This window comes from Stegodyphus dumicola, chromosome 9, assembly GCF_044657685.1.
Source record: "Stegodyphus dumicola isolate Sdum_Otavi_A_Nest chromosome 9, ASM4465768v1".
NCBI lineage: Eukaryota > Metazoa > Arthropoda > Arachnida > Araneae > Eresidae > Stegodyphus > Stegodyphus dumicola.
Genome location: NC_140776.1, coordinates 76566942 through 76580441, shown reverse-complemented (window position 1 = coordinate 76580441; position 13500 = coordinate 76566942). Strand labels below are relative to the sequence as shown.

Here is a 13500-nt window from a genome sequence, read left to right as displayed (position 1 = left end):
GCATGCAAGAAAAATTATTTGGACATTAAATAATACGCAAAAGTCAATCTTTATTTGATGTTGATACCAAATAAAAGACATTTTTCAAAAACCAATTATTGAAACTCGAAATGTGCCCCTGTTAAAATATTAATGTATGGATGTTAAAAACTAAACAATCATTATACGTGTTCTCCATGCTGTAAAATATAGTAATATGAGCAAAAGAAGTTGAATTAAAATTGGAAATAATAAAACAATGTTTACTTTACACATAATGTAAAAATGTTTTTCAGATTTTTTTAAAATTTTAAAGTTTTTTTATAATACTTCTTTCTATTGCTTTAATATTTTTTTTTGAATCCTCCACTAATCTATATGCAGAAATAAATTAAGTTCATGATGTTTTACTATTTACTGTTGACACAATAGTTGTAGCGCCTGGATAAAACCTATTCGGTTTTAAAAATTTGCGCAATGACACTTGCACTCTCTGCGAAGGAGATATTTCCTATTAACTTTTCTTATTTACTTACTGTTATCAATCATCGTATCCCTCCTTTCGCTCCTAAAGTGTGTTCAGAAGGAATAAATTCATACATCTAGATTCCAGCAGGAAATAATCACTTTTCAGGCTTTCTGGAGCAGAAAATCACCCTTTATGGGCAAGATAGATGACTCTTTCGGTAAAGGCATTGCAACAACACTGTCTCTGCCATTCAAGACTGAGACAGCCCTCAGCATCAAGAAAGGTGGTTACAAATCTAGACCAGAAACTGGAAATAAGATCGAAGGAATAAAAGAAACTTCTAATAAACTGAAATCATAGCTCATGACATCTCAATCTTAAAAGATGCAATATGAAAATATTGCAAGCCCACAAACTACGATTTTGCACCAAACACACAACAGTCAACAGAAATGCATCACGGATCACTTACACATTAAATTTAGAAGGCATAAGCAAATATATATATATATATATATGGATTACTAGAGAAGTAATTTATAACCAAGAAGAAGTGGGGATTTCCTTTGAAGGAACATGAAACACTTTACGCTGACCATCAGAAAGAGATTAACTGAACAACAATGATTTGGTCACAGCAAGAAATGCACAACAGCTCCACAGGCAGAAACGCTAAGTTACCCAAATATCAGCCGCACACTGCTAGGGAATCTTACAAGCCATTTTTAAAATCAAGAGAAACTGTAAATCGTGAATTTAATTAATTAGTTCTTGAACAGATTTGTATATATTACTGGCTTTTAAATTGAAATGAAAAAACATCATTTAGTTTGCATTGGTAAAGATGGGTATGCAGTTTATGCCATGCAATTGTGCAGTTACAAGGCTTGAAATGAAGACGGCAACATCAAATGTAAGAATAAACCACCTTTTTTTCTCTCCGGGTTCAAAATCACGTGATTACTTTCCTACGGTGATAACCTTCCTATAATAATTAGAGGTTTAAGTATAGCCTAATGCCAACTCTTAGCATTCAAGATGGGGACAAAAGCTCTAAATTATCCTGTAGAAGCTGATTTTATGATGAATAATACGAATAACCTAAAAATATTAAAATCATATCTTAAAGTAGCTCCCCCCACCATAATACAAATACATATTACTGTTATTTATTGTTTAATACTCAGCAAAATTTGTTAAATTCAAATAAATAAATAAATAAATAAATAAAAATTAAAAAAAAGTTCTAAAAATACAACACGATTTTTTACTGGCAGCATTTTATTTATTCACTTTCAAAACTTAATCCACATAAAACATTTTATTCTATCAAAGACACAAGAAGCTATAAACGAAATACATGGACAAGAATGAAAGCAAATGAAGCAGCTATTTCTTTGGAGCTGCAGAACAGTCAGTCATCAATGAAAGTTAAATCTAGAAAAGAAATGACAAGGTGCCACCGAAACGAGTATCTGACATATCCTACTGCAGCTGAAGAGTCTGGTATCCAAAACGGTGCTGACGAAGCGCAACAACACCCCTTCCTTAACCGTCATTTAATTAAAGGAAGGCGAGGATCAAATTTCATAGCGGGACGATAATAATAACGTCAGAACTAGCACAGAATCAGATGAGAATGAACCTATACGTTGACCACACTTACTGGACTCATTATGGGAGCATATTAATAGCAGCAGCAACATATATTCACACTCAGCAATTTGCTTTCTAAATGATCAACATATTGAGTTTCTGCAGTTATAAAATAATCTTAATGAAGGTATATTTTATTTTTAAAGCACTGCTTAAAAGCAAAAATAAGAAGCAAATAATGCAAAACACTAATACGAGATTATTCACCTCCGAAACAGGAAACACAACAACAAAATGGTTCAACAACGAAAAAATAAACTGAAACTCAGGTCGTTCCTAGGCTGATTAATAAGTCCGGCTGCGCTTTAGTTTTTAAACAATACTTAACATTTTACATCAAAACATTTATTTCAAGCAGACTATCATATTTACGAATTAAAAATCATTCGTCTGAACCACGCAATGGTGTCAATGTCTTTGACTTCAGTACCCTTATAACAATAGATTAAGGGTCCTTGGAGAATATTTGTCTAATGCATTGATGCATCAATAATAATTAATATGAAATAGGATGAAATATGTTCTTTGTTGTTCATATATCTAGCGGAATCAAATGGATAAGACTGCTGAATGTTGGTAATTAAACTCGGGTTCAAATCCGACAAAGCGGGTTAGTATGTCGTTTTAGGCGTAACTAAAATATGAGCCAAATTCTCTTAGAAAGGCTCCTTGAAAGCATAAGCCGTTATGCACTTTCCCTTTATCAATTAACCTAACCTGGTCGTACATACGTCTGTATATCCATATGATCTTAAAAGGGAACACTATTAATAAATGCGAAGTAACAACTCCTCGCATGAAAGATGATATAAGATGTCAGCACACTACCAAGAATGCCATTATCAATGTAAGCATTACACTAAACTTTACGAAACAGCTGAGTTCTTTATGAATCGAGGTGCACTGAGGAGGATTTGCAGGACCTAATTTTGGAAGAACTGTTACAGGTTCTCACGTAATCTTACTGAGATAGTAAATACACTTTTAATGAAAAATGCCGATCGCTTTTAATTTCTATACTCAAGTCCAAATTACATCAGCTGACAGAATATGTATTCATAAGAGCTTTGTGGAGTTTCATTTCTTTGGCTGACGCGATTCCTTTTTGGAAGGAATTGTACGCTTAATATATCTTATTTCGATAGCTCTTAAATACTATTTTACATAGCTATGATGAGGTAGGTACAAGGTTTCTTTTGATCCAAATGTCCGCCGTCAATTAAGTATATTTTAAGCAAGGGATAATATTTAAACTTCTTTCTTGCAATATCTTTAAAGAAAACGTCAAGTTTGTGCTCCAAGATCTTAGGAACTCAAACAATCTATTTGCAGTTTGTCCTTATTTACATCATTAAAGTGCTATAAAGTCATCGAAAAACACTAAATCACACAGCTAAATAGGATCCATGAGTTCTGGAAGTTCTTACTCCTGTTCGGTTATAAAAAATCAAACTTCATCGAAAAGCTCGACAAATCCGTGAAAAACTTGTCCACGACTCAGTCAGCGAACGTTATTGCATATAAGAAGTCCATCACACTGAGATTCTACTTCATATAACAACTTCGATAACTGGTTTAGAGCAGATATGAAGTTCATAATTTTAGTTATTACAGACACTTCACACTAGCTTTTGCACATAAAGCTTCTTGATGAAAAATTCAATGAACGTACGCATAATGGGGTACTGAATTTCTTTAGCTAGAAATTTTATAAACCCATTATTTGGGGCACTATCAGTTGTTACAGACATAATTTTCTTGAAGTTAAATCCCCATTTTTACTGCAAGTTCTTGCTTTATATCATTCATTATATCTTTACCTGTGGTCGTGGTTGGTAAACTCAGCAATACAGCTAATTTCTCATTCATTGCATTTCAGCAAGCAAATCGAACGAACACAGCTAAATGTGCTTGTAAAGTCCCATCGGTGCTTTCATCAAAGCATATTGACTTCATTTACTTTGAAACATCTTATTTATACCTATTCCGGCTGGCCGACAGTTCTTTAATTCTACTGATTATTTGTTGTTGGAAAAATTTTCATATAATTTGTCGGATGTGACTAAGAAAGTATTCAGAAGTTTCTGATAGTGAGTTTGCCATCAGAAAATGGTTTCTCATGAAGTGCTATGCAGTGACACATAGGGTAACTCGCTTAGTAATACTATTCTTTGGCTTTAAAGAAGATATAATACAGCTTGTTTGCTTTGTGTATTGCTTTAATTTTTGTGCAAAGAACTATCTTTTTCTTATTTTGCATGGAGCAAACATTTTTATGATTCGCGTCGAAATGACGCTTTACAGTAAATGTGCGAGATGCTAACGTTACGAATCAAAAGGAGCTTTTTTTATTACTTCAGAGTTTGTTTTGTTTGCTTTTTTCTATTACTCCAGACTTCGTTGTCCACTGCTCTTGAATAATTCGGCAAGTATCCTTGTTATATTTCTGTTCTTTTAGGAAACACAATTGACAGGTTCGCATTCAGACCCCTCCTCGCCCCCCCCACAAAATTAATGCACACAATACAAAGAAAGTTTTCGCTTTTCGCAGAGCAGTACTATATATCAAGAATAACACATTCATTCAGTTAAAAGTGGTAAATTAGTCTTATACCTTTAAAAAATTTAGTGTACAGCTATAAAGATAAGTTTCGGCTTCAAAATTCAATTACTATAAACCCTGCTATTACTATTCTGCAAAGTTAACACTGTAGACATTTGATTGACGCTATATTGGTGGAATTCAGAGAAAAAATAAATATCTTACGTTGGACATTTCCTAACCTATTCCTCTAGAAACTTTTCATTTGAATTCCAGAAACCTTTAAAAAAGAAATTAGTTTTCCGAATTCTGAAACTCATTAAAAATCGGTCAGAGATCAGTCGTGCATGAAAGTGCGGGTTATTAATTACTTATTTGAACACGACTGGAAAAGTTAATAACACGAAGCAAAGCATTCCATTCTGGATCGAAATGTTTTCAACTACTGCTTCGAAATCAATTTCATCTGAGGGAAATTTGAATTCAAGAACTAACAAGTACCCTATTTGGACACATTTTGATGCCGATCTAATAAATCTTGCATGAAGCAATTGACATGCTTAAAAATTAATAAAATGCCTAGAAAATGACACAAGTGGCAGTTAATCAGAATGAAATATAAATCACTAACATATGGGAAAATTTTCAATAACATATAGTCAATGGCCTTAAAGACTTGCATAGCGCAGTGTACCTTAACCCTTTCCGGCACGCTGCCTTTTAAAGTTGGAGTTTTGATTAAAAAAAAAAAAGTAGGCAGTCTAATTAGGCCTATAGGAGTACACAAGTACAATTTTGTGAAGATAGCACTCATCGTTTTAATTCTGTGGGTGTGCCCAAAGTGGGCACACTGATTGAATAGAGCTTCGAAAAGAGTGCTGAAACGAGCATTGTTGTCAATGAACTGACCGATGAAATGCGGAGGAACAAAGAATACAGACTCTCAGTTGTCCTAGATTATCGGTGAGCCCGGTCTGGGCACACCTAGGGTTCGCCGTTTGATTTTAGGCAAGATTTTAAGGTGAAAATTTAAAACTAATATAAAATAAGGAGATTAGCATACAGCCAAAAAATAACATAGAAATTTATTTTTAAACAATTCCTTTTATACCCTAAAAAAATCTGGAAGATTTCTTTGAAAAATGAGGGTCTTAAAAAACTAAACATGGCTAATATATATGGACTGGTTTGTGTTGAGCTGCCATCTACTATAAATAAAGAAGGTTCAGAGTAACCTATCGTAACCTATAAATCCTTTTTCATTCAATTTTTCTGTGCATACAGAAGGAAATTTTTAGGTGTTTCCAGACAGGATACACTGTGCCGCAAAGGATTAACTGATTAAATAAACAATACACAGACTGACGGAAGTACTTTAAGTAGTGGTCTCAAACTGAAATTGTATGCGGGTCGAATCCCCGATCTAAAACTAGCTGAAGGGCTGCATTTTTCTCTTTCTCTCTTTTTTACTAAAGGCAAAAATTGACAACAAAAAATATTTAAAATAAATTTTAAATTCCGCTTACTAAATATTTATTTAAGCATACATAAAAATCGCAAAGTTAAAAATTCAAATTATGTATTTTTATCTGAAATCTAAAGTTTGGTATTTGTAAGACATTTTTTTTTTTTTTTTTTTGGTTATACTTTGTAATTCACATATATTGACAGTTAAATCTTAAATTCTTATACTAACATTTCTTTCAAATAATTCTAACATGTTTAATTAATCATATAAAACAACTGGTTTTAATTTAAACTCAAAATAAACAAATTATGAAAAATTTTCAAGTTCTCAGAGAAAATTTACCATGTGGGACAAAACTTGAGAATAAATAATAACAATCTTTCTCTTATTTATTCATTTTTCTTTGACGCACAAACAAAAAAACATATGTCTGTACGTAAATAATTATAAACTTCTTTATTCCTTTCTACAGCTTGACACCTGATGGCGTTTCGATTTGATTAAATTTGTAGCCTCGGAAAGAATTTTCTAGATATTATTTTCATCAAGTTAATCGGATTTATTTTAAAATTAATTTTCATTTGTGAAAAAAGACAGTTCACATATTAATGCATTCCCAAACAAAACGTTTATTGCCAATACAAAAATTCGCAACTGAATTTCTTTAATGTTTGAATATAGTTATATTATGAATAATAAAATTTGTATCCTCAAATCTTTGAATAAGCTGTATATCCCACTGTAAATTAATTAGCTCCATTTAGAGATTTTCTCCTGCGTTATTCATATTTTTGTTAATGGAAGTGAAAATAATATTAACTGGAACTTCAAATAGCTAAAGTCTTGAAATCTTCGCAACAGAATATTTGCAAAAAATATATAACTGAAAGTATTCGCGGAAATGCATTATAAAATAAAGCATAAAAATTCTTTGGGGGTCGGCCGCCAGTCCGAGAGTACGAAACTAAAGGATTAGACATTTCATTCCCCCCCCCTAGTATGACGATTTTTAAAGTTTTAGAATATATTCTCATTTTATAGCATTTTACATACAGCATAATTTTTAAAATTGAAAAAATTTTGTAAAGACAAATTACCTGGAAAGTTGTTTACAGACTGAAAGTTTGTTAATTCAATCAAAAATTTTAAACACCTAATATGATAGGAGTCATTGTAATAAATAATATAACCATGCTTTTGGTCAATTAAGTTGGGTGATAAGAATTTCCCGAACAAACTTCAGCCTAACAGTTTTGAGCAAAAAGTTCTCCCTACTACTATTATCAATTACTTCAGTCAAATAATTTCCATTGTTGATTATTCTAAGCCCTCAGGCAACATTTATATTGCTTTCATAAATTCAGTAATCAAAATGTTTTTAAATTAAGACTTTCTTTTGAAAAGACATTTAACTGCATTGATTAAACTTGGCGCCCAGATAGGTATAGTTCATACCAGTCACTAACACAAGCTCATTATCCTACAACATAGTTATCTTGTTCATCATCATTTAATGAGCGCTTTTATTTTTTGGTCGATTTTCGTTTCTCGTTAATTAACTCAGAAGGCAACTTAAGTGTCTATTAAGGAGTGTTTCCCTTCTCATGAAATGAAAAAGAATTTTCCTCAGAAACACTATCTTAAACCAATCTATTGTATCGTAGAAATTCGAGAACCAAAACTTTCTTTTCCAACTCAAGTGAATTGTCCGAACAAATAAATAGTACACGACAAATGGTTGAAGTTTAATTGACATATTAACGCAGATTAAAATTACAAGCACCCGTCTGGTATTTCAAATCGAAGCAATAAGTTAATTAAAATCTCAGTTATAAAAAATGTAAAAATTGCACGCTAACTTGAGTGCTATTAAATGACAAAAGTCATTTTCTCTATAGAGCTGATTTCAAAAAATGCTTCATTCAAAGCGACGTTAATGAACTTTAATCATGTTGGGTTCTTGACAATTCAGATAATTTCTCAACTGAAATTACCCGGGGGGAGGTATGAAAAAAACTTCGCTAATTGGATAAGTGGATTTTCTCGATAAGTGGATTTATATCAAATACAAATTTATGAACTTTAAATAATGATTTAAACTCTAATGTTACTTAAAACAATAATTACATACTATTACTGAATTCTGACCATTGTTAATGTGGATAGTAATAAAGATTTAGAAGTCAAACAACAAATAGTAATACTTTATGCAGCATTACTATTTGTTGCTATGATGGATAGTAATACTTTATGCAGGGGGATATTAAAAATCAATACATCTCTTTTACACACTGCTATTTAGAAACTAGCAGCATCTGCACCTCAAACCAATAGCAAATCTAAGAGAATATGAAACTGCATTTTAACTATCGGCCATCCGCTAATCTCTGAAAATGAATTCTCTACAAGTAAAAAAAGCGCTCTTTAAATCTATATTATTATAAAACGAGCCGATATCTAAAATGATAAATTCCCAAATTTTTGTAATTGTCGCATTAAAATCCTAAATGCCATCATAGGCTGAAGGGTCATTGTCTTTTCACTATTTAAATTAGATTAGCGTAGTTTCCAAGTACCAATGTAATGTACACATTAAAATACTTTTTTTAAATCTCCCGCTGTGCACATCAATATGCATTTTGCATAATTTAGAGCACCTCAAAAAATAATAATTGGAAAAGCATATATTTATATTTTTAATGCAAAAACTAATCGATATTGTAATTTAGAAAAGTATTATTGTATGAATAGCACACGAATAATTCTATATACTTCCAAAAATTACGGAACGGCTACCTGAGATATGTACATTATTTACAGAATCAAAACAATGGTGAAATTAAATAAATATTCTTACGAATATTGTACATAGATAGATGATTTTAATGCAATTATATGTGAAATTGATGTATTTTTCGTGCGTAAAGTAATATAAAAAATCTAGAGGATAAAAGCTATGCCGGAAAAGCAAGAATACAGGTGCAAGTCCAATTAACATCGAGTAAAAGGTATCTTGGTAATTTGGCGAGAAACCGCCTAAAGTCGCCAAACTTGGTGTCCATTTGATTACATTTTAGTTCGTCCCTGTATTCCTGTATCACCGTAATAGGTATTATAACTGAATAAAAGTAACTGATCACTATATTAGCTGTAACCGTAATTACACCCTCATATTACCTTCCAGTAATTTCGAGAAGCAGGAAATACAGGAAATATTCTCGGCGGCAGGTCAAAAACTATATTGGGCCAGAGAGAGCATCTGCTTTCAGTTGTTGTTAGCTGTTAGCTCAGCGTGAGTTCTGAGTACTATTTCGGTTTAGTTTCGCTCTTTAGTTGCCCTTTGCAATGCGATATGTTTAACGTTCTTGGTAGTTTGAAGTGTCACTGCTGATTGTGCTCTGTGATACCGTGAAGAACTGTACCAGTATTTTTGTGGAAAGTTCCAGAACTCTAAAGTGTTTCTTTCGATAAAATAAATTTTATTAACCTATCGTCGGACCCGTGTGCATTTAATTTATTACGAACCCGTACGCACGCACGCAACAATATGTTGATCTCCACGTAAAATTAAAATCCTTTAAGCATTTATTACACTTCATTTAATACTTGGTTTAAAACAAATACATTGTCTTCGCTCTCTTGTTTCAAAAGAAATAACAGCAATAATATTTGCAAGTGCGTTCAATCACCCCTTTTTATCCATTAATCAGATTTTGTAAGAGAAGCAACCAATTTCACGACATAACAATAAACGACAGAGTTATTCATGTCTTTCGAGGGAATACCAAGCGTTTGGGCTGAAGGTACTCCAGGAAAATGATGCCATAGGTGTCCTGAGAGAAATGGGGACGAGATACAGAAATTCTCTTGAGAGCTTATTTCATCGCTTGTACCAGCATACTTACTAAAATGCGCAAATGAAAGTCGCATTATTCTATAAACAGCTTGTTATTTTGACGAGAAGACTATTATATAACCCGCATAGATTGAAATTAGATAACATTGCGATTGCTTAGTATTCGTTACACGGAAGTTGTTTAGATATATGGGTGCGTAAATTATGCACATACAATAAATAAAAGGATTATTCTCGTAGTTTTGTCATAAGCTTATGAATCACCTTTTCTGCCACACAATTTTCAAACTTAACCAAACTTAACTAAAGAATATCAAGATAATTTCCATTGCGTTAAAATACATTAAAAGGAACATTATTATTAAAATAATTTTTAAGTAGTCTTTTGCAGTTTCTTACCGTTTTTAAGTAGTCACATTTCTTATGGTATAAAGCTTTTATACAACCTTTCCATGATTAAATGCTATTAAACTGTTAAATAAGGCATATAATACGATTGTTATTTTTGAAATTACTTGACAAAGAATAACCAGAATATACTTTTACCTGAAATTACGAAATTATTTTAGATTATTACTGAAATTAATTGGTTTCTTTACTGTTTTTTATTTATACTCAATTTTAGTTCATGCTGATTACTTCATTGGTAGCTCATTACAAAAAGACCCTTTAATGTAACAGAAGAGAATAATGCTTTAATTCCAGATTTTCTAGTTAATCTGCCCTCTCTTCAAAAGAAATCGTAACTTTTTTCTGAGATAATACGCATTCTTTTAGAAACACATGAAAGGCATTAAACGTTTCTTTAGAAAGGAATTGAACGCTTCATATTTTTCAAACCATTATATATTTGCGCTGCCTTTAAAACTTTCAAAATTATGATTTTTGTATTGATTTCACATGATTAACCGCTTTTTCAATGTTTTATCATAACTAATGAGCCATTCTAATCCGATACTTTATATTCTCTTCTAAATACTTCCATCAAATTTAAATAATTACTAGTCTCATATTTGTAAGATTACATAACATATTCAGCAACTTTTTCTACTAAAAATAATCTGCTGTAGATAAAAGATTAACAGACTACCGATTACTGTGAATTATGGTAGGTATTGTTCCCAACATCGAAGGAGGAAGAAAATACCGGACTGCTTTAGAGAAACCAAGCATTATATACATAGACAGTATGATATCGTGCATTTCCTTTGCCTGCACTTAAAAAAAAAAAAAAAAAAAAAAAAAAAAAAAAAAACGCTGCTTTGGACCGATTTCACTAAATATTCTCATTCGGTTTTTCAAGTATATATAAATTTACAATTTTTCATTTAACCGCGATGATTTTAGGATACACACGATGGTGGTTACATATTAATGTTCATTAATCATTAGAAAATTTAACCGTATTCACTGTGATAGCTACCGTATAGTGCTGCATGCAAATTTCACCAACACACTGCAAATTAAATTGCTGATATTTGAAAATTGGCATATTTAGAAAGTTTAGACGATTACAGCATTAAATGAAAAGTTTTATTCTTAGCAAGCAACCATTTAATCAGAAATTAATCTCAAAGATGAAGGAAAGCGAAGTTTCTATAGATCAAGTTTCTGCTCACATTGCATTCTTTAACAGGTCAAAAATCTATTGAATCATTGCTGGTTCTCGACTACTCATCTAGGGTTTAGCATCTTAAATTTCTTCAACTAGTTAAAATTTCTTAGAAACTTCCACATTCATCAAAGCATATCTAGTTCCAAAAATTCACCATACTTATTTTTTTAACACATATTATTTCATGCCTTTCTTCTTTCTCGCTTACATTTAACTCACCAGAAGGGACAGTTCCAAATTTTAGCGCTATGCCTCGCTCTAGAATACGTCCCCCAAATGCCCTGGATTTAGTATATACATATATTTTTAATATCCTTAATTAGTCGACATGAATTTTGCTAGCTCTGTTCCATACAGCCATTGAGATAAGTTTGTGATAATCGAAAGAGTTTTAATAAAGTCAAATAATCGTGTCTAAATTCACTAAAATGTAATGTAATATATATATAGATATATATATAACACTCTCAAGCCCTTAATAATTTAAAAACGAAGTGTACAATGAAAAATGAATTACGAATTTTAAACAAAAATAAAATGAAAAAATAAATGTACAAATTAAATGCTCTAATAACCTATAAAACGCAAGCGCACAAATTAAAACCTTTCAATACCGTTAATTGCTTGGATGCTTAAATTTTTAGATATAATTAAATCGAATAATTTTATTAAAAAGTCATCTTTTATAGCAGTATCAGAGAAGAAAGGATATTTGTGTAAATGTCTAATTCAGAAATTAATTACAAATATTTTTCCCTTTCTTCATTATGTTTCGAATATTCAAGTCAGACCTTTTAATTTAATAAATAAATAAATAATGGATGCTCTAAAAACTCCTTTTGCTGAATAACTTATTTCTTACTCTATGCAACTTACAATGCCATGAACATAAGCTATGAAAAATTCATTTTTTAAAATAGGATTGCTTTTAATAAGTAAATAAAGCATGAAAAACAGACATAAAATGCTCCTTTCATATCCTAGACGCAGTTAACGTTTAATTTCAGCCTCTTGATGGAACACAATCATTATCAACAATTCAACCTGTTTCTTTGAGAATGGAAACAAGAGCTTTAAATTTATTATCATTTTAAAACACAACGACCAAGATTAGTCGAATAACTACAGTTGATCAGTGGTTTATAAATGGCGCATTACAGAAACCTTCAATTAGCATTCCTTACTCAAGGAAATAAGATTATCTTCGTGAGCTACAACTGTCTTGCCTCAAAGAACAGATTTCATTTAAAAGAAAAAAATACTTACATTAAATTCCACTTGTTGGGGCATGCGTACACCAGGCCTGGGTCCCCCGGGATACCTCGGTGACATGAACGGCTGTAAAAAAGATAGATGAATATTTAGATTGATCGAGTTCAGAAATAGCATTAATATGCAACCACAGAACACACTACAAAATAGGAAACACCAACACAGTCATGGAAAAACAAGCTACAGTTTGGGTGGACATAATTAACTGGACGCTATGATGAATGGTGTGAGGTCGGTCAGTTGTAAATCAAACGTGTTTATCAGCAGCGAAACCATGCGGGTAATACTGAAGTCCTGGGCTATTTAACGCGCTCAAAAGCTTAACATATAGTCTTTAATTATCACTCATGTGGATGAAGACTACTGGATATCAGTGTACAAGTTAAACTGTTAATGAAAGACGTGACTGCACGTTTGGGTTAGCACGGTCAGCAACAGAGATGAATTAGAACATTTATTCGTGTTGTTCAGGAATATTACATTACTACCCAAGTCGATATCCTTACGGGTATGCACAAGAATATACATCATCTGCTGTCAAATTTTTAAATATAAAAACAAGATCATTAATCGTATGTAATATTATGAGGTATAACATCTAGATACTAACTAAATTATGACCGAAAAGGAAATAAAATTAAGA

At 31.8% G+C, this 13500-nt stretch overlaps 1 protein-coding gene across 6 annotated transcripts in view; it reads right to left on the bottom strand.

Annotated features, from left to right (window-relative positions):
- Nucleotides 1-13500, bottom strand: part of Ssdp (Sequence-specific single-stranded DNA-binding protein) — a 377018-nt gene that overhangs the window by 75306 nt on the left and 288212 nt on the right. For all 6 annotated transcript variants that reach the window (XM_085823632.1, XM_085823635.1, XM_085823630.1 and 3 more), the window contains one exon: nucleotides 12852-12923. In XM_085823632.1, the coding sequence (XP_085679758.1) occupies nucleotides 12852-12923 (72 nt within the window). The remainder of the gene's footprint in view (nucleotides 1-12851; nucleotides 12924-13500) is intronic.